This window comes from Rhincodon typus, chromosome 8 (assembly GCF_021869965.1).
Source record: "Rhincodon typus isolate 14 chromosome 8, sRhiTyp1.1, whole genome shotgun sequence".
Classification (NCBI taxonomy): Eukaryota; Metazoa; Chordata; class Chondrichthyes; order Orectolobiformes; family Rhincodontidae; genus Rhincodon; species Rhincodon typus.
In genome coordinates this window covers 10,953,519-10,981,473 of record NC_063339.1, presented here as the reverse complement: position 1 = coordinate 10,981,473, position 27,955 = coordinate 10,953,519, and the positions used below count along the sequence as shown (strand labels likewise).

The 27,955-nt window shown below is 42.6% G+C and overlaps 1 protein-coding gene across 1 annotated transcript in view; it reads left to right on the top strand.

Annotated features, from left to right (window-relative positions):
• adck1 (aarF domain containing kinase 1) overlaps positions 1-27,955 on the top strand; it is a 399,982-nt gene that overhangs the window by 309,447 nt on the left and 62,580 nt on the right. The window contains exon 8 of the mRNA XM_048600420.1: positions 6,775-6,924. Within this exon, the coding sequence (XP_048456377.1) occupies positions 6,775-6,924 (150 nt within the window). The remainder of the gene's footprint in view (positions 1-6,774; positions 6,925-27,955) is intronic.

The window sequence follows — 27,955 nt, the reverse complement described above, 5'->3', positions numbered from 1 at the left end:
GGGGGCCTAGGCCCGAAACGTCAGCCTTCCTGCTCCTCTGATGCTGCTTGGCCTGCTGTGTTCATCCAGCTCTATACCTTGTTATCTCAGATTCTCCAGCATCTGCAGTTCCTACTATCGCTGGAGAAACTCAGCATTTTTCAAGACAGAGTTAATGTTTCAAGTTCAAACGATCTTCTTTGCAACTGAAACTGGCTAGAAAATAATGGCTTTTACGCTGTTGTGGTGGTGGAGGGGGTGGAATAGATGGTGAGAGTGCCCACAGCAAAAGGCAGTAGGAGTGCTAATGGTGGTAAAGGAGCAATGTAGATCAAAATAGTTGTTGATGATAGGTTATGAATAGAAGAAATTAAGTTAATCCTGCTGAGGGCAAAGCTATGCCATCAAGGCACTTTAGTGGGGAGGGGGTCTAATCAAAATGGAGGACCATGTTCACAGCATGAACTTGTTGAACTCAGTGTTAAATCCTGAAGTCAGTAAAATGTCTAAGTGGGAAATCTGATGCTATTCCTCCAGCTTGCATTGGGCTTCACTGGGAGCACTGCAGCAGAGCTAGGATGCAAATAGTGTATTGAAATGGCAAGCAACTGGAAGTTGTTGTCGTTCTTACAGACTAAGCACAGTTGTTCCATGAAGTGGTCACCCAGTCTGCATTTGGCCTCGCCAATGTAGAAGTGACTGCACTGTGAACAGCTGATACTTGTGTCCACTGGAGGAGCCCAATACCTTGATCTATGTTAGATATTAATGAAACTGACTGCTTTCATGCGTCTTCTTGGTTTTGCCTGTCTTCTGCTGATGCTACGCTATCATTGCATCATAAAACAGTACAGCAGGGAAAGAGACTATTTGGCCCATCCAATTTGTGCTAGCTGTTTAGAAAAGCAATGAGAAGCACACAGTCCATTCCCATTGAGTTATATTGGATGTTGTAATATTATCTTATTACTGCTATGTAGAGCTCTTATAGGATAACGTTGTACATCTTTGTCTCTAATACTTGTTTTAAAGCCATGACTTATTGAAAAATCTAATTAATGCATTTTATTATATCAGGTTAACATACAAATAAAACATATGCATGTTCATGTATGTGAGATATAGGTGCCAAAACTCCTTCAAGAGATCACAAGCACATCATCTTGTCTTGGCGAATCTGGAATTCTCAAAGAGCTTTGGTTTGCTGTGTTATTTATTGATTTAATTCTGTAGTGGAAATGTGGGTACCACATATCATGTTCTTGTGTGTGCTGTTGCCATCAAGCATTGATCAAGGTTTTGAGAAGATTTGTAGCCTGTTGTTGATGCGGTTGTTGACTTGCTCGCTGAGCTGGTAAGTTTGGTTGCAGACGTTTCTTCACTGTACTAGGTACCATCATCAGCGTGCCTCTGATGAAGCGTCAGTGTTCTGTCCCGCTTGCTGTTGTGTGTCTCCCACAACAGCAGAACCAATGTTATTTACAAGATACCATGCAAAGACTGCTAAAAACATTACAAAGGGCAAACTGGAAGGAAACTAGCCATCAAGGTTCATGAACACCAACTAGCTACCAAAAGACATGACCAACTTTCACTCATTTAAATACACATGGACCAAGAGGGACATCAATTCGACTGGGACAATGTAGCCTTCCTAGGACATGCCAACCAAAGACACACACGAGAATTCCTGGAGGCCTGGCACTCAAACCAGAACTCCATTAATAAACGTGTAGAGCTGGACCTGATATACCAATCACTAAGAAACAAATCTGGAAGTGATGCCACCCACCCCAGCAAACCGAGACACATAAATAGCAAGCAGGACAGAACACTGACGCTTCACCGGAGGCGCACTGATGATGTTACCTAGTATGGTGATGAAACATCTGCAAACAAATTTACCAGCTCAGTGAGCTGGTCAACAACTGCATCCAGGCATTGAACGGTGTGGTTAGCTGTAACCAATGGTTGCAAATGGCTTTGTTATCTCAACTTGTTTAACATACTCTGGACATTCCAGAAAGGAGTGCTCATTGTCTTCCTTCCATTAGAAGTCCATGACCTTGTACAGATATTGTTGTCGACCTGTGGATATCTATCTTACATTGACAGAGGCTTACTTTATTATTATTTAATCTGCTATACCAGTACTTTCAAAATCTACTCGCACATAGCTTTTTTGACCATTCATGTGGGCATCACTGGCCAATTGGCATTAACTGCCTGCCTCTAACTGTGCCTATATTTGTGGTGATGGGAATGAAAGTGATGGGGAGATCTTCGTGGGGTATGTACATCTACTATTAGGGAGTGCTGTTGGAAGGGAGATCCCGGATTTTCGCTAAATGATGATGAGAAGGTGACGATATGTTTCCAATCGGGATCTCGAGTGACTTGGAGGGGAATTTGCAGGAACTGGTGGTTCCATGTTCCAGTTGCCCTTTTCTTTCAAGACAGGAGGCTAAGGGATACAGATGAATTTAGCAAGACAAGCTGTACCAGGTAATGATGGCAAAATGTTTGGTTCCTGTCTGGCAATCCCTTTATCACTTTTGTCCCCACATTCATTAAGAAAAAGGGGTTGAAATGTTTTTCTCACATCTGTGTTGGTACACATGGATGATTACCTATAAAACTAGTGCTGGTTCTTGACTTCAGCTATTCATTAACAAGTCATCATTTTCATCTATTAGTGTAGTGTTGAGCAATCTTCTGTTCATACCACTCAAAAACACTGCGATCATCTGAACTTTTGGTAGTGCATTAGCTTATATATAATAACTGTTTATATATAATAATAAACTCCAAATTAAGACAGTGCTTGCTTGGGTTCTGGACACTGCAGTCTAGCACCTCTTCCAAATATAAGTACAGCCTTTCACAGATATCCAACTTCAGCAAATTGGTACAGCCCTGCAATTCTCTGAGCTCTAATTCTGCTCAGCTGCATAAAGCCAATACTGCTTGTGGGTTTTCTTCATACTTACTCTTACCTGCCTTGAACCATTAATAGTCCATGATTTGTTCTCAGTCCCCACTGCTCCTAAGGCTTTACCTGATCCCTAATCCCAACACTTCAGAGAATTTTACTGAGCCAGGAGGTGAAGCTAATTCCTAACAGTTCAGAGCCTGTCATGGCACTACTTTTTGAGGATGGACTCTCTTCTTCCTGCTCCAAAGTATCTGACTGACTAGCACCTTCAAGGGAACAACCTTCTCTGATTGCCTCCATCCAATCAGCCCACAATTAATTGATCATTAAACATTGAACTGCTCTATGTGACCTGCTAAAAAGTTCACAACAAGTGATATCCTTTGTCCTAGATAGTACCGAATGTGACTAATATTTTTAAACCGTCAAGTATAGCGACCACTGGTACTCTGTTCTCTGAATGATACCATTTTTACAGCTTGCTGGCTTGCATAGTACGTAAGGAAAATAAAAAGATTGCTTTGTATTGTTCAAATTGATAGATTCTTGGAGGCTAGTTGCATCAAGTGATGTGGAAATAATGTGGGGAAAGGGCATTGAGGTTGATGATCAGCCATGATCCATTCATGAAGTGGAGCAGGCTCAATGGGTTGAATGGCCTACTGCTGCTTTTATGTTCCTAACTTGTATTGATATAGCAGTATTAATTAGTAAAACATCTCAAGGTTACTCATAGGAGTAAAAATTTTGACACAGCATAAAAGGAGATGATAATGCAGGTGACCGATAGCTTAGCCAAAGAGGTAACATCGAAGGAACATCTTAAAAGATGAAAGAGAGGTGAAGCAGTTGTGAGATTTAGGAAGGAAATTCCAGAATCTCAATTCAGTCACCATAGAGATCAAATTGAGGATGTACGGTGGAGCCAGAATTGGAGGAATGCAGGTATATTTGAGGTTTCTAGGGCTGAATATTGAAGAACCAGGAGCAACCATTGTCTTTACACTGATTAGGAATGCTCTCGACCACTCTTCCAATTCAAAACCTTCAAAGAACTGAATGTTCCAGGAGTCGAAAAGTGTGGAGCGTGGCAGCAAATGTGAGGCTTTGTTTTATTTGGTATATTGTGGAATCCTAATTTACCTGTCTATGTTAGAATCCTAATTTACCTGTCTATGTTGGATGCATATAAAGGACATTAGAGGCATTCTCACATTTTAGTAGCATGCATTTTATATGTAGGAGAGAGTTTCACTTTCTTTAAATGTGTTTTTTATTTTTTGTGTATACAGATAGTCTTCATTTCTCTGATTATAAGGTGGGGTCCTGGAATATTTTGAAGGTGGAGGTTGATAGATTCTTGTTAGTCAAGGGAATCATAGGTTTTGGGGTAGATGGAAATGTAGAATATGAAACACAAGCAGGTCAGCTACAATGTCAACAGGTTCAAGGAGCAGAATGATCTACTGTTCGTAATTTGTTTAATCATAAGATTATTGTTGTGGGACCTCTTACATCCATTTAAATGGGTAGGTCTGATACGTAGGTGTCACCTCCCACCTTGCAGCACTGCTTTAATACAACAGTTTGCTTGTATTGCATGCTCAAATTTCTGACGTGGCACTCAAACTCAAAACCTGAGAGTCAAAGGACTGTATTTTCCTAGGTGGATCCCAATTGCTATTTGGGAACATGGAAGTGACCATGGGCATCAGGCGTGGTCTTCTCAGGTAGTCAGTTTGGATACCACCTCAGGAATCTTGCCCAGTTAGGGACGATGGCCAGTTTCTGTTTGGTGTGGGCGCTGCCAAGGGGCCATTAGCAATATCACAGAGACACCTTTAAGTGGGAGAGCAGCAGCCCTACTGCCAGGGCAACAGACCTCCACTTGCAGAGGCAGTGGTGTAGTGGTAATATCACTGGATTTGTAATCTGGAACCCCAGGTGAATGTTCTGGGGACATGGGTTCAAAACCTACCATGGCAGATGGTGATATTTGAATTAAATAAACTGTCAATTGCCATAAAAACCCATCCAGTTCACATAATGCCCTTTAATGAAAGAAACGTGCTAGCCTTATTTGGGGTGGCCTACGTGTGACTCCTGATCCACAGCGAAATGCTGACTTTCAACTGCCCTCTCTGCACTTAGGGGAGGGCAGTAAATGCTGGCTGAACCACCTAAATAAATAATAAAAAAGATCAGTTTCCGGGAAGTGGTTGCAGTTCTGCTTCAGGAGACTGCACGTTCTGGTTGGATACAGCAACTTTGTAAAAGACTTCATATGGCACCAAGTGTGAAGCTACTTTCTTTCTATGTTCAAGCTCCTGACACAACAGGTGTGCCTTTGGTTAAATTACCAGTTATTTCTACAAGAGGGTCAAGTTGCCACATACCATGCTATTACTCATTATGTACCATAGCCAGGCATTCAGTTGTCACTGATTTTGATAAAAAAAATCTGAAATGAAAAGCTAGCCCAGTGGCAACCATATAGCCATTGTCAATTGTGGTAAAAACCCATCTGGTTCACTAATGTCCTGTAAGGAATGAAACTGCCATCCTTACCTGGCAGTGAACTTAAATGAAGTAAGATGCACCTTTGCTCCATATCCTTGATATCTCATGACTGACTTCACAGCAGGTCACAGCTACCAGAGAAATCATCGCCTTCCTGTTCCCCTTTCCCTCCCTTCTTATTTTCTGATGCCGAAAGGCATATGTTGAGGTCAGTGTTTAATTTCAGGCTCATATCAAGAGTGAAGAGTGCCAGTTCTGCACAGAGAATATGCATGAAACCTGATCATGACATTGCCAAAAGTTAGGAGTCTATGCAATCAGAGTTCCAATTTATAATTGTGCTTCTGCTGATGTACTGCTTTCTATTGGTGGAGGTGATAGAGCCAGAAGTGTGAACCTACTTGGGAATGAGATTTGGCTGTCATTTTAAGCAAGCTTTATTTGTAGCAGACTTTCTCCAACAGGCGAGATTTTAACTATTCAAAAGCAACCCTCCAGGGGAGATGGTGTTGTAGCAGTAATGCCGTAGACTAGTAATCTACAGGTCCAAGCTAATAGGGACGTGGGTTCAAATCACACCATGCTAATGGACTTTGAATTTAATTAGTAAAGCTCATTTCAGCAATACTAGTGTAAATCATTGATTAACATTAAAATCCCTCTGGTTCACTAATGTCCTTAAGGGAAGAAAGCTGCTGTCCTTAACTGGTCTGGCCTACATGTGACTCCAGACCTACAGCAAAGCACTTGATTATTAACTACCTTCTAAAATGGCCCTAACAAGCCGTTCACTGCAAGAGTAATTAAGGACGGGCAACAAATGCTGACCTTGCTTGTGACACGCACATCCTGTGAGAAGTTAAAGAAACAAGGTCATATTAAAATGGGGCCTGTCTTGATTTTCAACTGGGGTTGTCGGCACTGCAGGATTGACTTGGAGTCTTGTAGGAAAAAAGTACAAGGCCTTAAAAAGTCTTTATTTTGTTCAATTTTTTAAAGATGTTTATTTATTGGTTAGAAAAGCTTTATAGAAAAGGATGATTGACGAGGAGGAAATGATTGAATGTGACAGGTCATATGATGAAAGCTCAGGGATCTGTTAAACCAGAACTCTGCCACCTTCTGAAGGCATTGAATCCATGCTGGATGACAATTCCCCTCAGATCCTCCAGTTCCTCAGGTGCTGTCATTTATGCCATGGCCTCTTCAGAGAAACATTACTGGAATGGCAATCAAACAAGAGAAGGATGGAGTTTGACCCTTGCTCGGAAATACTAACTGAATATAACAAAATAAAATCTCATGTCACAATCCACACTTCATTTTTTTTTAAATTTCAGATTTCTCAAAACCTAGGGAAGATGTACAGTGAAATGATCTTTGTAAATGGCTTCGTGCATTGTGACCCACATCCTGGCAATGTGCTGGTCAGAAAGTCCACTCGAACCAACAAAACTGAAATCATTCTGCTTGACCATGGATTGTATCAGGTAGGCTTCAGCTCTGTTGGATGTTTGTCCGTGTTGCCAGGCGAGAGATGGCTCATGTTAGTAGGCTGTGGGCTCAAGTCCAACTTGAAAATCTGAGTGCGTCATTTGGGAGATTGGACATGCTGAATTTCAGTTGGCCCATCATTGGTAACCGTGCCTCTTGTTGCTTGGGTCCTAACTTCTGGAGTTCCCTCCCTGAACTTTCTGTTTCTTTTTACCTCATTTTACTCCTATAAGACTATCCTTAACATATAATCAAAACAGAAATTGCTGGATAAACTCAGCAGGTCTGGCAGCATCTGTGGAGAGAAAGCAGAGTTAGCATTTTAGGTTCAGTGACCCCTTCTTCAGAACTCCTTTGATAAGCCTTTTCTCAATTCTACTTATATAGGTCAGTGTTCAGAACAATATAGATATGGGTGACCATCATGCTCCTTGTGAAGACAATTTCCCATCTTTACACTGACCATACTCTGTCATATTGTGCCGCACTACCTCTGTCCTGAATGGGATTGCTTCCAACTAGACCTAGCAGCACAAAGTGGGGTGTCATTGAAGCTCTGTGGGCTAATGACAGTTTCTGAATTGTATTCAACCACAATCTGTAATCTCTGGTTTAACATAGACCCCACTCTACCATTTACCATCAAGCTAAAGGATGAACCATGATTTAGTGGAGTGCAGGAGGGCATGCCAGGAGCAGCACCAGGCATAGCTAAAGATGGAATGCAGGTAAAGTTACAACAAAGTCTACTCGGGTGCCAAACAATTTAAAACAACATGCACTAGACAGGACTAAGTGATCTAATTTGTAGCCATATTTAACTAGAAATACCAAGTGGATGACCTATCTCAGCCTCCTTCTGAGGTTCCCAGCATCACAAATGCCAGACTTCAGCTGGTTTGATTCACTCCATGCAATGTCAAGGGAATTCGGAACCAGCAGTAGAAGCTTAAGGGTAAGGGCTAAGTCCATTCAGGATTGAGATGAGGAGAAATTTCTTCACCCAAAGACTAACATGGGAAGTGGTTGAGACTAAAGCATTGAATGCTTTCTAGATAGAATTAGGAATATTTATTAGGACTAAAGGGATCAAAGGGTATGAGGAGATAGCATGAATAGGGGACTGATCTGGATGCTCAATTGCGATAACATACTCCTGCTCCTGTTTTCTATGTTTCTACTTTTCTGTACTGCTGAAGGCACTGAACACCGAAAAGGCTACGGACTCTGATAACATTATGATAATAGTACTGAAGACCTGTGCTCCAGAACTTGCTGCTCCCCTAGCCAAGCTCTTCCAGTACAGCTACAATGCTCATGTCTATCCAACAATGTGGGGAATTGCCAAGTATGTCTGGTCCAAAGAAAGCAGGACAAATCCAACCCAGCCAGTTATTGCCAGAGATAACAAGGTGTAGAGCTAGATGAACACAGCAGGCCAAGCAGCATCATAGGAGCAGGAAGGCTGACGTTTTGGGCCTTGACCCTTCATCAGAAATTGCCACATTAGTTTCCTCTTAATCACCAGCAAAATGATGGAGATTTTTATCAACTGTGCTATCAAGCTGACTTACAATACACAGTTTGGGTTCCATCAGGGCCACATAGCTCCTAATTTCATTACAACTTTGGTTCAAAAATTGACAAAGGAGCTAAACTCCAGAGGTGAGGTGAGAGTGGCTGCCCTTAACATCATGGCAGCATTTGGCTCAATGTGGCACCAAGGAGCTCTAGAAAAACTATAATCAATGGGAATTGGGAGGGAAAGCTGTCTGCTGAAAACTCTGGGGAAAAAAAAAAACTTAGCACAATGGAAAATGGTTGTAGTTGTGGTTGGCCAATCATCTCACTCCCAGGTCATCACAGTAGCAGTTCCTCAGGGCAGTGTCCTAGATTCAACCATCTTCAGCTCCTTCATCAGTGATCTTCCCTCCATCATAAGGTCAGAAGTGATGATATTTGCTGATGGTAACACACTGGTTAGTGCTATTCACAACTCTTCTGAAGCAGTCCATGCTCAAATCCAGGCTTGGGCAGATAAGTAGCAAGTGCCAGGCAATGACCATCTCCAACAAGCCAGAATGTAATCATCATCCTTTGATGTTCAATGACAGTTCACTTGATCAGCATGCCGAACACAGACTTAATCATTTGCTACCTCCACCACTTGTACACAGTTTGAAAAGTGTATTATCAACAGGAGCACTGTTGCACTGGGGCCAAACCTGTGATCTCTACTGCTCATCAGCACAAAAGCAGCAGCCATATAGGAATGCCACAGCCTGTTGGCTCCCCTCTAAGACTTGTACCATCTTTACTTAGAACTATATTGTTTCTTTAGCACAGCGCTCCATCAAAACTCTGGAACCTGCTCCTGAATAGCATTGTGTGAGTACCTGTGCCTCATGGACAATAGTGAGTACGAAGGTGGCTCACTGTCGCCTTCTCAAGGGCAATTAGGAATATCCAACAAGTGATGCCCACATCCCATGAAAGAGTTAAAAAAAATACACACTGTCATAAGCATTAAGCAAGCAAGAAAGAAAGATTTGCATTTTGTTATAATCCCAGCAGATGTTGTGGCTGGATAAATGAGATCCCAAACCGAAATCTGACTTGATAGGTCATGCTCTGTTTTGTTTTGTTTTAACAAGGTAATTTTTCACTGAAACAAACAATGCGGCAGATTCCACTTTAGCCATAAAACAGAGGTTTATTACACAAAAGAAATAAAGGAAAATAGAATAAATCAAACTATTCACACATAACACAAGTTTAAAGATTTTGTATTTTTACTGAGTTTCAATCTCGTTAACCTCAATGGCATTCCTTCACAGCATTCAAACATCAGAGAGATTTCTTCCTCTATCACATCTATAAGCTTGACCTAATTGTGGCTTCAATTCCCATTCTTGAGAATCTAAAAAGCCTTTTCCTCAGAGTCTTCATTCTTGAGCTTAGACTTTCTCAGCTTCAAATAAATCTTCAGGGTATTAATCAAACACTTTTTGCATTCACTTATGGGATTGGGCATCCCTGGCTGGCTAGCATTTATTGCCAGTCCGTAGCTGCCCTTGAGAACGTATTGCTGAGCTGCCTTCTTAAACTGCTGCAGTCCACATGCTATAGGTTGACCCACAGTGCCTTTAGGGAGGGAATTATAGGATTTTGACCCAGTGACAAGGAAGGAATGGCAATATGTTTCCAAGTCAAGATGGTGAGTGGCTTAGAGGGGAACTTGCAGGAGGTGCTGGTGTTCCCAAGTATCTGCTGCCCTTTTCCTTTGAGAAGAAAGTAGTCATGGGTTTGGAAGGTTCTGTCTAAGCATCTCTGGTGAATTTCTGACGTGCATCTTGTAGATAGTACACACTGCTGCTACTGAGCATCAGTGATGGAGGGAGTGGATGTTTGTGGATGTGGTGTCAATCAAGTGGGCTGTCTTGTCCTGGATGGTGTTAACCTTCTTGAGTGTTGTTGGAGCTGCACTCATTCAGGCAAGTAGGGAGTATTCCATTGCATTCCTGACTTGTGCCTTGTAGATGGTGAACAGGTTTCAGGCAGTCAGGAGATGAGTTCCTCACCGCAGTATTCCTAGCCTCTGACCTGCGCTTGTAGTTACTGTGTTTATGTAATGCGTCCACTTTTTAGTTAGATTGACCCTGACTCTGACTCTGACTTTGACTTTGACTGGAGGTGGGTATTGCCTGGCATTTGTGTGGTATGAATATAGAATATAGAACAGTACAGCACAGTACAGGCCCAACATGTTATGCCGACCTACCCTGCATACCCTACATTTTACTATCCTCCATGTGCCTATCTAAGAGTCGCTTAAAAGTCTCTAAAATATCTGACTCCACTACCACTGCCGACAGCACATTCCACATGCTCACCACTTTCTGTGTAAAGAACCTACCCCTGACATATCCCCTATACCTTCCTCCAATCACCTTAACATTATATCCCCCCATAATAGTCATTTCCACCCAGGGAAAAAGTGTCTGACTATCCACTCTATGCCTCTCATCATCTTGTACACTTCTATCAAGTCACCTCTCATCCGTCTTCGCTCCAATGAGAAAAGCCCTAGCTCCCTCAACCTTTCCTCGTAAGACCTGCCCTCCAGTCCAGGCAGCATCCTGGTAAATCTCCTCTGCACCCTCTCTAAAGCTTCCACATCTTTCCTATAATGAGACGACCAGAACTGAACACAATATTCCAAGTGTGGTCTAACCAGAGTTTTATAGACCTGCAGCATAACCTCACAGCTCTTAAACTCAATTCCCCTGCCAATGAAACCCAACACACCATACGCCTTCTTTACAGCCCTATTAACTTGGGTAGCAACTTTGAGGGATCTATGGACGTGGACCCCACACTGTTCCTCCACACTGCCAAGAATCCTGCCATTAACCCTGCATTCAAATTCAACCTTCCAAAATGAATCACTTCACACTTTTCCGGGTTGAATTCCATCTGCCACTTCTTAGCCCAGCTTTGAATCTTGTCAATGTCCCGTTGCAACCTACAACAGCCCTCCACGCTGTCCACAACCCTACCAATCTTCATGTCATCAGCAAACTTACTAAACCACCCCCTTCCACTTCTTCATCCAAATAATTTATAAAGATCACGAAGAGTAGAGGTCCCAGAACAGATCCCTGCGGCACACCACTGGTCACCGAGCTCCAGGCTGAATACTTTCCAGCTACTACCACCCTCTGTCTTGTATTGGACAGCCAATTCTGTATCCAGACAGCCAAATTTCCCTGAGTTCAATGCCTCTTTAGTTTCTGAATGAGCCTACCATGTGTAACCTTATCAAATGCCTTGCTCAAATCCATATACACCACATCCACTGCTCTGCCTTCATCAATGTGTTTTGTCACATCCTCAAAGAATTCAGTAAGGCTTGTGAGGCATGACCTGCCCCTCACAAAGCCATGCTGACTATTTCTAATCAAAAATGTTACTTGCCATTTGTCAGCGCAGCTTGGATATTAACTAGATCTTGTTGCATTTGAACATGGATTGCTGCAGTATCTGAGGAGTCGCCAATGGTCCTGAGTATTGAGTGGCACAGTGTCTCAGTGGTTAGCACTGCTGCCTCACAGTGCCAGAGACCTGGGTTTGATTCCATCCTCAGTCAACTGTCTGTGTGGAGTTTGCACATTCTCCCCGCGTCATCGTGGGTTTCTGCCGGGTGCTCCGGTTTCCTCCCACAATCCAAACTTGTGCAGGTTAGGTGGATTTGGCCATGCTAAATTGCCCAAAGTGTCCAGGGATGTGCAGGCTAGGTGGATTAGTCATGGGAAATGGAGGGTTACAGGGATAGGGTAATAGGGTGTGTCTGGGTGAGATGCTCTTCAGAGTTCGGTGTGGAGTCGATGGGCCAAATAGCCTGCTTCCAAACTGTAAGGGATTCTATGATACTTCAACCATCAGCGAACATCCCCACTTTTGACCTTATGATGGAGGGTAGGTCATTGATGAAGCAGGTCATTGATGAACCTTGGGCCCTACGCTGAGGAACTCCTGCAGAGATGTCCTGGAGCTGAGATAACTTACGTCCCACAACCACAACCACTCAGGTATGACTCTGAACACGGGAAAATTTGCCCCCGATACCCATTGATTCCCGTTTTGATAGGGCTCCTTGATGCCACACTCGGTTGAATGCAGTCTTGATATCAAGAGCTGTCAAACTCCCCTCACCTCTGGAATTCTGTTCTTTTGTCCATGTTTGTACCAGGATGTAATGACATCAGGAGCTGAGTGGCCCTGGCAGAACCCAAGCTGGACATCACTGAGCAGGTTATTGCTGAGCAGTTGCTGCATGACAGCGCTGTTGATGACATTTTCGATCACTTTACTGATGATTGAGAGTAGACTGATGAGTTGGTAAATGGCTGGGTTGGATTTGTCCTTCTTTTTGTGTGCAGGACGTACTTGAAGAATTTTCCACATTGTCGGGTAGATACCACTGTTGTAACTGTACTGGAAGAGCTTGGCTAGGGGAGCAGTAAGTTCTGGAGCACAAGTCTTCAGTAATATTGCTGGAATGTTGTCAAAGTCCAAACCTTTGCAGCATCCAGTGCTTCCAAACATTTCTTGATATCACATGGTGTGAATCAAACTGGCTGAAGACTAGTATTTGTGATGCTGGGGACCACAGCAGGAGGGCGAGATGGATCATCCACTTGGCATTTCTGGCTGAAGGTTGCTGCGAATGCTTCAGCCTTATCTTTTGCACTGATGTGGTGGGCTCTTCCATCAATAAGAATGGAGATAATTTGTGGAGTCTTCTCCTCCAGTGAGTTGTTTAATTGTCCATCCCCATTCACTACTGGATGTGGCAGGACTGCAGTGTGTTTAGTGCTTAGTAGATATTCCAAATCATTTTATATCCAATTAAGTCTTTTTGAATTGCACTGCCTTATTATAGGAAATGTAGCTTGCAGATTGAGTTTAACAAGTTCCACAAACAGCAATGCTACAATGACCAGCTAATTTGTATTTTTGATGTTGATTAAGGGGTAAATATTGACTAGGCCACCAGGAATAACACCCATGCTCTTCTTACAAGTAGTGCACTGGAGAATCTTTCATATCCACTTGTGCAGGCGGGTGGGCCTTTTGTAATGTTCCATCGCAAAGATATTCAGTAGCATGAACCTGAAAATCTGTAGCACGTTTAGCATTGTAAAATGCTTCACAGGAGTGTTATCAAATAATACTTGACAACTCACCACAGAGGGAGAAATTAAGGCAAGGAACCAAAATTTTGGTCATAGAGGTACAATTCAAGTGGAGTTTCACCTCAGGAATGTCTGAAAGGTGAAGAGGACACTAGGGGAGGATTATGGAATGAATTTCAGAGATTAGATTTAGTCAACTGAAATAAAGGTCTCTAATAGTGCTTGATAAATAAGTGGCCAGCATTGAAGGAGTCTCAGGGGTAAACAAGTGGGAATTGTAAGGTTATGGGTATATCGAGGGATGAGGATGAGGCCATGCAAGGAACTGAAAACAATGGTGAGGTTACGTACACTATAAACAATGTTTGCATTGGGCATAAGGTGCAAAGGCAGAGAGAGGAATAAAGTGGGAACATGAAAAGCAACAGCTAGGAATATAGGAATGGAAAAGGCAAGCATTAAACTGAAAGATGAGTGCCTCAAGGAGCACTCACTTTTGAGAAAATTGCCAATATCTATTTGACAAAAGTGAGGCGCAAAGTACAGATTGGATTCTGAAGTGAGTTTACAGATACTGCATGGTCCTGTAGCATTGAATGACCTTTTAAAATAGCTTCAACAGCAAAACCAATGTGTCGAGTCTGCTTGATCATTCTGATGCAATCTTGTCTGCTCTTGCCAGTTGACTGGCCAGGACAGATACAGCTTTGCCAAGCAGCTCTAATGCCTGCTGTTATGAGTTTAGTTTACATGGGTTTTCCCTTCCCTGTCATCAGATAAGCTGACTGCTGCCCTGACTGACTGTTCACAAAGGTTGGGGCAGTACTTAATCTCTGGACAAGTGGGAAAAAAACACACACTAATTCTGTGACACTTATAAATACCGAAAGTACACAGCAGAGCTGTCAATATATTGGTGGTGAGGTTTCACCTGCCTTTTGGATACTGACAGGCCTGCTGTGACAAGAGCTATTTATGAAAGTACAATAGACAGTGAATGCAATAGATTTGATGGATTTCACTTCTTTGATCTTCCCTTTGAATTCCTATATTGTTTTTCCACCCTGAGTACTATCAAAATTGGGGATAAAGGCAGTTATCTTCTCACCAGCTATTGCTGGAAAATACTTATTAAATGTTTTTGTTACTTCCTCCAGACTCATACTAGTCCAGTATTTTTCCTGGTCCCCCTTCAGCTTGCACCCTTTGTTATCTTTAGCTCATACAAAACCCTGTGGCTTCTTGCTCTGGATAGGGATCCATAATTCAAAAGAACCAAATTTACCAAACAATCTCCAAATGAAGAAATGACCAAATAAGATTTCACTTAATCTAATTTTTACCTACTTTCAGCTGAATCAAGAATCACTGTAAATAAGTTAACAGGGAAATCACAATTTGCACAACTCCAAATTACATGGAACAGCTAATACAAATAAAGATGGAACTTGCAGATCTTCTCAGAAGCCCACTCAACCTATATGGCATCAGTTTCAGCCACAATGTCCTTCCAAGCGTGGATCTCCTACAAACAGAATTCCTGTCCGACTCCTTCAAGGACGTAGCCAATTCTCCGCAGGCAACAGTGTCTATGGAAAACAGATTATGTCTTTGTAAGCTTCCACACAATGGCAGACTTATTTCTGATCCTCTCAACCCTTTGCTCCCATTGGTCACAGAGGACTGTGTCTAGGAAAACTGCCTTGACCTGAACACGGTATGGCTAATTCTGAGGCTTCAATCACTCAAAAGGAAAGTAAACAGTGGCAGCAGTCCTCAACAGGCCTTCTAACCCTTCAGACTCCAGCTTTCTCACTCGACTTCTTGACTACGACTTCTTTCCAGCTCCTTCCTTTCCCTTTTTGTTTCTCTGCCACACAACCTCCTTATTTTAACCTCCTTCCTATTGGTACTGCTTCCAGGTTAAGGCTTGCCAGATCATCTGGATTAGTATTTCTTGTTTATCAAAAGAAACTCAATTGTTCCCTTTGTGAGTGATACAAATACTTAATTCATGTTTTTTAAAACCTTTTGGCAAAAAAAATTAGTTAACTAAGTCTTTTGCACTAATTGCAAATTTTTCTTACTGTTATTGCATGAGTCAAAGGCCATCACACCACAAGCTATCTCATACGTCGTGTTCCTCCCACTACATTTGGCCCTGGTATAACAGCATCTTAACTTTTAAAATTCTCATCCATGTTTTTAAACCATTCAGTTGCCTAGCCCATTATGTATTAGACATTCCATAATGCCCCACAGCCCCCCGGATCTCTGCCTCTTCCAAACTGAGCCTGGTGCATCACCCATTTCCATAAACTGCCCAGTTCCAAAGATCTATAATTCCCTGAAATTCTTCTTTTTTATATTGCTAATTTAAATCTAAATCTTTCAGGGTTTCAATCACTTGTCCCAGCATCTCTTTTCAAGGCTCAGTGTGTTTAGTAACACGTTGCTTCAGTACACCTCAAAACTTTCCCTGGCATTGTCTCCACTATAATGCCTTGGGTTTTGTGATCTCGGAGATGGGGAGAGCTTGGTGGTTTAGCACAGGTGAGGGTGGAGAGGCTGGAAGAAGCTCACCATTTTGGGAATTCAAAAATCAATGAGCACTTACCTTCTTGATCCAAGACTCATAAATAGAAAGAGGCCATTTGGCCCATCATTTCCTCTCCAGTCAGCAAAGGTCTGACTACACAAATCCCATAGCCCTAGAGGCTATGGCGACACAAGTGTATACCTAAATACAGCTTAAGTGTTTCAAGAGTTTCTGATTCAAACACTCTTTGAAGCAGTGTGTTCTAGATTCCTACCACCCTCTAGGTGAAAACATTTCTCCTGAACTCCCCTCTTAGTCTTCTACCTCTTACCTTAAATCTTTGCCCCTGGTTATTGAACCCTCTGCAAGTTGAAAAGGTACCTTCCTATCCACTCTGTCCAAGACCCTCATAATCTGCTACACCTCTAACAACCTCACTCAACCTTTGCTACAACTACTGCAATCTTACCACAGAGCTCAGACAGTCCAGGCTGTCCCCCTCATTCGAGGCAGCATCCCGCTGAATCCTCTCTGCACCCTCTCTTGTGCAATCATGTCCTTCCTATAATGTGACCAAAACTGTAAGCGGTGCTCCAGTTGTGGCATAACCAGCATTTTATACACGTCCAGCATAACTTTCCCCATTCTTGTATTTTGTGCCTCGGTTAATGAAGGAAAGTGTCCTGTATGCAATCTTAAACACCTTTCTTACCTGCCCTACTACCTTCAGGGATCTGTGGATTTTTACTTTGCAACATTAATCAGGCCTTATAGAATTAAAGAATCCCTACAGTGTGGCAGCAGGCCATTCATCCCATCGAGTCCACACCGACCCTCCAAAGAGCATTCCACCCAGACCCATCCCTCTACCCTATCAGTGTGACCCTACATTTCTCAAGGCTAATCCACCTAGCCTGCACATCCCTTGACACTATGGGCAATTTAACACGGCCAACCACACCTAACCTGCACACCTTTGGACTGTGGGAGGAAACTGGAGCACCCGGAGGAAACCCACACAGACACGTGGAGAATATGCAAACTCCACACAATCACCCAAGGGTGGAATTGAACGTTGCGTCCCTGGCACTGTGAGGCAGCAGTGCTAACCACTGTGCCACCCCAAGAAAAAGCATTTGGATTTAAAGGGGCCTTGCAGCTGTTAACATTCAGGTTGTGTATCAAGGCAGCCATTGTTACCTTGGAACTTGTAATTTCACTGGGGGTTCACAACCCAAAGTTTGGGTATCCCGGTTCTTGTTATACACCTTGGACAGAGAAGTTATAGAACAGGAGTTCTGGGTTCAGCTGCATGGGGATGATGGTAACAGCTTTGGAAACACTGAGACTAGTGTTTTGGAACTCTGGAGATGATGGGGAGATTGATAGTGGGCCTTTGGAGCAAGAGATGGCCTGTTCAGTGCTATAAGATGCTGGGAAAGTCTGCCTGTATAATGTATTAGAGAAAGCCAAGTGATATAGGTGAGAACAGGAGCCAATCTTTACATAGTTTCATGACCATTTATTACAACGATGCACATTACAAACATGTACATCCTCATTCAACACACAATCTAAAATTAAAAAAGCCAGGAACTGCTGGAGAAACTTAGCAAGCTTGGCAGCATCTGTGGGGAGAGAAACATAGTTAATATCTTATCTCTGATATGTTAACCCTGTTTTTCTCTCCACGGATACCGCGACCTGCTAGGTTTTGCCAACTCTACCCGTTTTCATTTCAGATTTCTAGTATCTGCAGTATTTTGCTTTTACTTGACAGTTTCAATCTATTCCTTTCCATAGATGCACAGGTGAATATACAGTTGATGTGCTTTATGAGGAGACAGTGGTGTAGAGGTAATGTCACTGGCTATTCATCCAGAACCCTAGGCTATTGTTCAGGGAGCATTAGTTCAAACTGAACTGTGGCAGATGATAAAATTTAAATTCAATAAAATTCTGGAATTAAAAACAAATAGCCTAATTGCGATCAATGTCGATTATCATAAAAATCCATTTGGTCCACTAATATCTTTCAGGGCAGGCAATGTGCTATATTTAGCTTGCCTGTCCTATCTTACACGTGACTCCATGTAGCAACATGGTTGACTCTTAACTGCCCTGTGGGTAATTAGGAATGGACAATAAATACCACTGGCCAATGATGCCCACATCCCATGAATGAATTAACAAAACCTGCATCCAATTAAATGTAATTATAATTCATATACAATTAACATAGTGAACTACTTGAGGAGGGCTTTTTTTATTCATTTTTGTGGGATGTCGGTGTCGTTGGCTGGGCCAGCATTTATTGCCCGTCCCTAGTTGCTCTTGAGAAGGTGGTGGTGACCTGTCTTCTTGAACTGCTGCAGTCCACCTGCTGTAGGTTGACCCTCAATACCATTAGGGAGGGAGATCCAGGATTTTGACCCAGCGACAGTGAAGGAACGGCGATGTATTTCCAAGTCGGGATGGTGAGTAGCTTGAAGGGGAACTTGAAGGTGGTGGTGTTCCCATATGTCTGCTGCCCTTGTCCTTCTAGAGGAAAGTGGTCATGGGTTTGGAAGGTACTGTCTGAGGATCTTTGGGGAATTCCTGTTGGGTCTGAGACCATTGGGAGGAAGATGTGGTTATTCTCCATTCAACAGCAACCTAAATTTATGTAGCAACTTTAATGTCATAAAGTATTCCAAGGATCTTTGCAAGAGAGTTTTGAAGGGAAATCAGACACTGTGGTATGTAAAGTGCTATTAAGCCAAATGGCTGAAATCTTTATCAAATAGGTCAGTGTTAAGGAGCTTCTTAAAGGGTAACAAAAAGATTGGACAATGAGGGATTTAAGAAGCAGATTTCAAAGCTTCGAGCTGAGGTAACTGGAGGCACAGCCATGAATGATGGAGTATTGCAAATTGGAGATGCTGAAGAGGCCAGAATCAGGTGAGCACAGGTATCTTGGAGGGTTGTGGGGTTTGGGGAGAATACACAGGTAGGGAGGGTCAAGGCTATGGAGGGATTTGTAGACAAATTTGAGAATTTTTTAAATCGAATGTTGCTTGACCTGGTAGGTTAAAGAGGACAGGGAGAACGGCACTTGACACGCAAAAGAACACGGGCAGTGGGATGATCTCAAGTTTAGGGAGTACAGAATATGTGCGTCTGGCCAATAATCCATTGGAAAAGTCAGATCTCGAACTAACAAAGGTGTGACTGAGGGTTTCTGCAGATGAGCTGAGACGTTCTGACAATGAAGGAGAAGGAAGGCAGTGACACAAACAAACCACACATATCCTTCATCATTGGATAGTTCTTTCAAAGATTCAGCATAGATATGATGGGCTGAATAGTGCTGTTTACTTTAGGTAAAGTAAAGAACACCATCCAGCTTTTTCTATAGGTAAGGCAGAGAGCATATCCTTTAATGAACTGGGTATATAGACAATTGTACTCTGCCCATTACTAGGCATGAAACAAATATGACCGTTTAAGTTGATCAGGCACTTTTTGCGAGAAATGGGAGACAAGTAATGTATTACTTTCAATATCAAACCTTGAGACCTGCTGCCCTGAAGGAAAATGCATTCCCGGAAAAGCCTATTAACTTGAGACAATTTTCATTTTAGCAGAGAAGGTTGCTGTCGCTGTGACAGTTTCTCAGAAATCTAGCTATCGTGACAAGCTACACATCTGAACTGGAATGTGATTCTGAAATGTTTCCCTCAATTGCTTTTCTGCAGTTCAACCCATCTCCTCTCTCCTTTGGGATTGTCTGCTGTTCTGCTGTCACTGCACATTGATTCTGAGACTGAGGCACTGTGTTACAGTGGGATCGACTGACAGCCAACATGGTGTTAAGTTGACATCCTGCTTTATGATCATAACCTGACCCAAGTTTCTATTTTAGTTCCTTCGTGGCTGTCGGACTTTGCTGAAGAAATTCATTTGAGGGCATTTGATGTCTGCCTGGTGTTTGGGGTCTCATCAGCAATCCCCCACAAAGGCATCTAATAACCATTTGGCTTTCAGGGATCGTTGGAGATTTCCTGAAAAGTACTTACCATATTCCCAGTGTTAATGATTACCAGAATCTCACTGGACATGAGGTGAGATTTGCCTGCCTGTCCTGTGCGGCCAGGAATTCTCTGGGAATCTCTGGAAACTGGTGTCAGGATTCCCCTGTGCGTCTGTCAGTATCTGAAATTAACATTTCTGGTGAATTTCCCAGTGTGATCCACCTGCAACTGTAGAATCATAACATCTTAAAATGCTCAAGGAGACCATTCAGCCCATTGTGTCTATGCCAGTTCTTTGAATAATCCATCCAATTTGATTTGCAGGCATGTTAGTTTTATTTCTGATATGTAATTTTCTTTATTATTCCCTATCATTCATTGGGAGTTATTTGTCACCTGGCTTGGTATATTGGAATTGCCCCCCAAAGTGTTCAGTCTTTGCCGCGGATTGTTGAGTGACAGAGAGAATGTACAAGTTCTCATCCAGTTCTGATTTATAGTTCAGTCTTCATTTCAGGAACAGGGGTGTTTTAACATTTCCAATCTCCAATCTGTATGTTTTTATGGCTCCTGAGCTGATTGACTGACTCCAGCTCGGCTTTCAGCTGTCTTGTTTACATTTTCTCAAATGGAATATACACTGATGGAATCTTGTCATGGTCCCCTCAAACCTAATTCCTCACCCCCCATTTCTCTTTGCAGAACTATCTGAAGTGTCTATCTGAATATACTGAATAAAGTTACAGAGGAGGAGGTTTACTTATAGGTTTTGCTTCTTTGTCCTCCAGGCTACAATTGTTTCCCCTCTTCCCATCTGGATCTTACTGCCCATGGATACAAATCCATGCGTTTTTATCCTAACAGCCCCCCTCTTCATTCCTATTGCATTGATAATTTGAGATACAGTGGGCGATTAGATTTATCTGTTGAGAAATCTGGGACATGAATCAGAGAAATGAGAACAATTGGCACTTCTCCAATATTTAGGGGAGTCGGTGGCGTAGTAGTAATGTCATTGGACTAGCTAATCCAGGTCCTTAATCAGGATCACTTCCTGTACGGGTAAGGAGAGTTTCAGCACTTTGAACAATATCAACGTATAAATGAAAGTAACACTCTTTAAAACAGACTAATTGCCTAATTAAGGCAACACAGGTGAAGGAGAGAAACAAAAGGGTCCAGAGGGACAATATTTTCATGCAGAGGGTGGTGAGTGTCTGGAACGGGCTACCAGAGGTAGTGGTGGAAGGGAGTACAGTTTTGTCATTTAAGAAACATTTGGACAGGTACATGGATGGGATAGGTATGGAGGGATATGGACCAAATGCAGGCAAACGGGACTTGTTTAAATTGTGAAAACTTGGTGGCATGCGCAAGTTGGGCTGAAGGGCTTGGTGTACAGCTCTATGACACTGAGTTCAGGTTGGGCATTCCAGATCATAGGACCCAGGGATCTGAAGGCAATACTTGTTTTGAAGGCAGAAGCCTAGCTACAAATTATCGGTTCACTTTTCTCACCATTGGCCTCAGCTGAGGGCTTGTAATATTGTTTATTTTCATGGGATGTGGGCATCGTTGTCCATCTCTATCAAGAATCAACCATACTGCCATGGATCTGGAGTCATATGTAAACCAGACCAGGTAAGGATGGCAGATTTCCTTCCCTAAAGGGCATTATTGGACCAGATAAGTGTTTACAACAATTGATAATGGTTCCAAGGTTGCCATTATATATTTATTGGATTAAAATTTTACCATCTGCCTTTTTTTGTATTCATTCATGGCATGTGGGCATTGGTGGCTGACCAGCATTTATTGCCTATCTCTAGCTTCCCTGGAGAAGGTGGTGGTGAGCTGCTTTCTTGAACTGCTGCAGTCCACATGCTGTAGGTTGACCCACAATGCCATTATGGAGGGAATTCCAGGACCCGTGACAGTGAAGGAATGGCGATATATATTTCCAAGTCAGGATGGTGATTGAATTGGAGTGGAACTTGCAGTTGGTGGTGTTCCCACAACGGGATTTGCATCCCTGTCCCCAGAACTTTGGTCTGCGGTTCTAGATTAGCTAGTCCAATGACATTACTACGATGCCACCGACTCCCCTAAATATTGAAGAAGAGCCAAATGTTCACATTTCTCTGATTGCAGAGACGCATTGTTGGGTATATTTTAGGGAGATACAGAATTGTTTTAGGCAGAATTGTCTTTGAAAGCTGTGCATGCAAGGAAGCTATGCCTCAAAAACATGTTGATCCTCTCTGCTGCTGAAAATTATTACCAGCAAACCGTGATGCAAGACAGGGAGGTAGTAACCGGAGGAATATTGAGAAGCAAGGAGGCAGAAGAGAAAAATAGAAAATAAACCAAGATATATTTTACAGACAAGCGCACATGTATAAGGATGGTTTCTTGTTGACCTCTGATCTGCAGTGTGACCTTTTAAAGATTGAAAACAGCTGACAAGAAAGGCAGCTACTTTGGATCAATGAAACATGCACAGTGGGGATTATCCAAACCTGTTCTCACTTTTAAAAGCTTACCTTCTCCCGCAGGGCCTTCCACCTTACTGCTTTTAACTGTCAGCCTACGTCCATCCAATTACTAGGGTTAGAACGATCTCCTGAACGGATTCGATTGCATAGGTGTGTATGTGGATTGCGGGGCGTTTGTTTGCACAGAATTTCCCAGATCTTTTATCTGTCCCTAAATTGAGGACAGATTTTAATCTGGTTTCTCAGAAGAGGCCACATTGGTTCAGTACGGGGTGGGAATTATATATTGTGACATCTATACAGCAGTCTCTAGGTTGTGTACGGATTCTGTTCTCGAGCCCATTCACAAGTCGATTTGTACACAAGGTGAAATAAAATGCAGGACAATATGAAGGAGCTGTTTGGAAGGACAGAAAATGTCTATATTTTGGATCTTTAAAATTACACACTACATTGGATCACGTTGATAAGTCAAAAGTTCGGAAATCAGAGGCCCCTTGTATAATAATAAAATATGTATATTTTTGGTGTAACATATTCTATATTATGGTATGCCTGTACCAATCAGCATTCACTTGCCAATCAACTAACACCCTCTTCTCATGTGTTACAAATTATTATTCCCTTTGAGATTAGGTATTCTTGTGATTCAGTCCAGATGAGCCCATGACAAAACTCTTTCACAAGATACACTCAATTCTGGTCTCCCTGCTATAGGAAAGAGGTTGTGAAACTTGAAAAGGTTCAGAAAAGATTTACAAGGATGTTGCTGGGGTTGGAGGGTTTGAGCTTTTGGGAGAGGCTGAATAGGCAGGGGCTATTTTCCCTAGAACGTTGAAGGTTGAGGGATGACCTTATAAAGGTTTATAAAATCATGAAGGGCATTGATGGGGTGAATCGTCAAGGTCTTTTTCCTAAGGCAGGGATGTCCAAAATTAGAGGACTGGGTTTAGAGCGAGTGGGGAAAGATTTAAAAGGGAATTGAGGGGCAACATTTTCACACAGAGGGTAGCACGTGTATGGGATAAACTGCCAGAGGAGGTGGGCACAATGATTAAAAGGCATCTGGATGGGTACATGAACTGGAAGGGTTCAGAGGGATGTGGGCCAAATGCTGGCAAGTGGGACGAGATTAATTTAGGATATTTGGACAGCACAGACAAGTTGGACTGAAGGCTCTATTTCTACGCTGTACAAGTCTATGACTTTGTTCTGAGGAAAGGTCACCGGACCCGAAACGTTAACTCTGTTTTCTCCTTCACAGATGCTGCCAGACCTGCTGAGTTTTTCCAGCAACTTTGTTTTTGTTCCTGATTTACAGCATCCGCAGTTCTTTCGGTTTTTGTTCAAGATGATACCCGGAGCCATTATTGTACACTTTGAATACTGTAATGGGCCGCGATATCTTCATTCATTCTTGGTGTTTCCCACAGTGTTATTGAATTGACAGAGCGGGTTCTTTGGGTCTTATTCAGGTCCTGTTTCTTAGGATCTTACCTTTTCAGACTGTTCCAAAGGTTTATGCAATAAAAGCTGGTTTTGAGAAGTGAAAACCAGGTTCAACTTGTGCTGTACCTCACATGCATTTTAGACACTTATTAAGCATGCAGCCAAGCAGTGCACTTCCTATATTGCCTTGATCAAGAGGGAGATAATTGTGCATTGAAATCCCTGCTCCCCCAGCCCGTTTTTCGCCTTTTTAACCTCCCACTATTTCCACAGTTATGCACCATCTCCTCAGCCTCCCGATATACCCTTTAAATGTTGGGGGTACCCATTATTTTGTCAGCTTCCTTTGCTTTCACTGATAATTAGGACTCTGCTGGCCCAGTCAAACATCCTGTCGAATTACCAGCTGCACGCTGCTTTGTGTCGAAGTGATGCACATATGTATTTCATGCTATTTAAATGCTGCTGGGGTGATCATTCAGCCGTTTGCAATGAACAGGGGATTTGTGCTTGTGCGCTGACCTGAAGCTTGTTTTCTGGAAATGATTTTTCAAGGGGCTCAGTCCCAATGGGGGTTCAGTCTGAAGTGAGTTTCTTTCTGTGCTGGAAGCCAGGTTTACAACTGCTCCTGCATCCACTGCTGCCCTTCACACCTGAGACTGCCCTTGCCAGCTGAGCACAGCTATTCTGAACATGTGTGGGCTGTGCTGGTAATTCCCAGTTGTTCTCTTGCGGGGGAGCAGGAGGTGGCACAAGAGTCAGGACTGCCGCAAGAAGCTCTTGCTCTCAAGGGAGTGCAGTGAAAGTTTACCAGGCTGATTCCGGGAATGGTAGGACTGACATGTGAGGAGAGATTGACTACGTTGGGACTGTTTTCACTGGAGTTCAGACGAATGAGGGGGGATCTCATAGAGACTTATAAAATTCTATCAGGACTGAACAGGGTAGATGCAGGGAGGATGTTCCCGATGGTGGGTGTGTCCAGAACCAGGGGTCACAGTATGAGGATTCAGGGTAGACCATTTAGGACGGAGATAAGGAGACATTTCTTCAGAGTGTTGAGTCTGTGGAATTCATTACCGCAAGAAGTAGTTGATGCCAAAACATTGAATATATTCAAGAGGTGACTAGGTACAGCACTTGGGGTGAATGGGATCAAAGGTATTGGGGAGAAAGTGGGATTAGGATATTACGTTGGACGTTGAGCCATGATTGTGATGAATAGCAGAGTAGGCTCGAAGGGACGAGTGGCCTCCTCGTGCTTCTATCTCCTATGTTTCTATGTTCACAGCAGTTCCAATAACTCGCTTCCCTCATGCTGACTCCAAAGCCGCCCTCCAGCAAAAGCTAGCAAAGACATAGGATTTGCAACTCTGACAGCTTTGTATGCACTACAAAGAGAAAAAAAAAGGACATAGAGGAGAGTGATAGAGGGAAAAAGGCAGGATGGAGAACAAGAAATAGAGAAGAGAAAAATAAATTAATGTTAATGTTTCGGGTCCTTCTTCCATTCTGAAGAAAGGTCACCGGACCTGAAATGTTAACTCTGCTTTCTCTGCACAGATGCTGCCAGGCCTGCTGAGTGTTTCCAGCAACTTCTGCTTTTGTTTTTGATTTCCAGCGCCTGTATTTCTTTCAGTTTTTACAAAATAAATCAGTACTCCGTAGACATCACCAGCAGTCCATGTGGCAGGAGTACAGATGTTTATTTTCGGTGTAAGGTGATGGGGCTTACGTGTATGGTTTGCAAGTGAAAATCTCATAACGAAAGATTTAGAGATGTTGACAAGTTGAGTTCTGTGTTGGTTCATCCTTTCAGGTTTCTGTTCAGTAATTCTCAATTTCAACCTTCTTCACACCATCACAGAACTGTACATGTTATAAGAAAAGCAAAATAAATCAAGATGCAGGAGTTGATCAAGGCAGCTCCTTGGAGACAGTGGAGATCTTGGACTAAGGGCTGGGGCTGTGTTGACTTTTGGTGCCTTGTGTCATGGAGAAAACTCATTTCTTATATCCTGTGAATCCTTTTGTAATGCAGTGAAGTTATATACCTAGGTCCTGTGTATCTTTTGGAGAGATTTCAGCTTTCAATCGTTGGCACTCAAGGGATTCTGTGATCCCTTGAGTATACATTAGAGAGTGGATTTGAAACAGTCACACAGGCACTTTGGGATTTTATAAATTGCTTTTTCACAGCCATTCTAGGGTCCCTGGACTAAGTGGAAGTTGTAGGCATTTTATCAATACATGCATTTGAATTTCAGCCTTATGAAAAGTTTTTGACATTTCTGTATTGACTTAGAGATTACCAAATAGAAGCTGAGAATGAGCTGGCTTTGACACTTCAAGAGCTGACAGAAGGAAAGAAACAATGAACAGCTCAAATAGGCTATGAAATTCAACGAACCACATTTACATTAAACACAAGGCAGCCATGTACTTAAACCATCAGACAGTCTGTACTGTTGAATAGCACCTCAATATCATCACCGTAATTCAAAAAAGGGGCTTCACGCAGGTCACTTGAGTTCAGTAATTGGTGACTTGCTAGTTCATTTGGAGAATAATGTGCTTACCTTGGAGACTGGGGGACACGGTTCAGAAAGCAAGATTGCAACTGTTTGGCTCGGGGGTGAAACAGAAAGCAATTCCATTACAGGGTTAACCTCGCCAGGGGATCCAGGATCTAACTGTCTAAGACAACAACCCCCTGAAATCGGTGTTAGGGAATGCTGTCTTGTACCTAGGCTGCATCATATAAACATACATTTTTTTGATATTCACAAAATATTGGTGAGAGATGATTAGCTAGGCTATCAAGCCTGTCTCCTATCCATGGCTGGAGTATCATGGATATACATCTCCTATGACTGTCGACACACTGAAAAGCAGCTAACATTCTGTCTCCTCTGCCTGGATCCTTCTGTATATAGTTCTCAAGGTTCCAGATACATGGTCTTTTTTTGGTTGAGAGATAAATGTTGGCAAGGATAAAGGAAGCTTAGTTGCTCTTCTTCAAATAGCACTACGGGATAATTGTAAATCCACTTCAGAGAGCAGGCCTTTAGTTTTGCATCACGTCTACAGACTCAAGTGTCAGCAGATTACATGTTCAAATCTCAGAACTAGAGCTTGAACCCACAAACTTTTGACTCGAAGGCATGAACACTACCCACAGGGCCAAGGGTAACATCGAGTGTCAAGGAGCCATTCCCTGGCATTATCTCAGGAACAGCTAAACCAGTCATTCGAAAGCTTTCATTTGAAAGAGATTTATCTTTAAGGTAAATGAGATTTTTATGATACATTCCTGGTTTCTTGCTGTCATAGTATGCGTGTTTTAATGAATATCTTCATACTGGTTGGTTTGCAGTGTGAGCCGTGCTGCCTCAATCAGAGGACAGGGTTGCTCTAGCATGCTGCCAGAATCCAGCAAATATTTACTTTCAGACAGGCTGCATAGATTATAGCACCCATGCGTAATTCTGAGGAGTTTCTTTTGAAATATATAATGTTGCAGTATATCTATATGGAAAAGTATCAAGTCTGTCACACTTCAGGCAGCACATGCTCAATGCCAAAATACATTTAGAAAGTGAGTAAAAGTGGCAACAATTTCATTTGTGTCGTTTCTGCATTAGGCTGAGGAACTTGAAAGCACGTTACAATCTCAACTTCCTTCACTGCCATCACTTAACCTCAAGATATCATGTACATGTATCTTTAAGGGCCTATGTCCTAATTACTGTCCACAAGACTTTAAGAAATAGGAGCAGAATTATGTCATTCGACCCATTGAGTCTGCTTCCCCATTCAATTATGGCTGACAT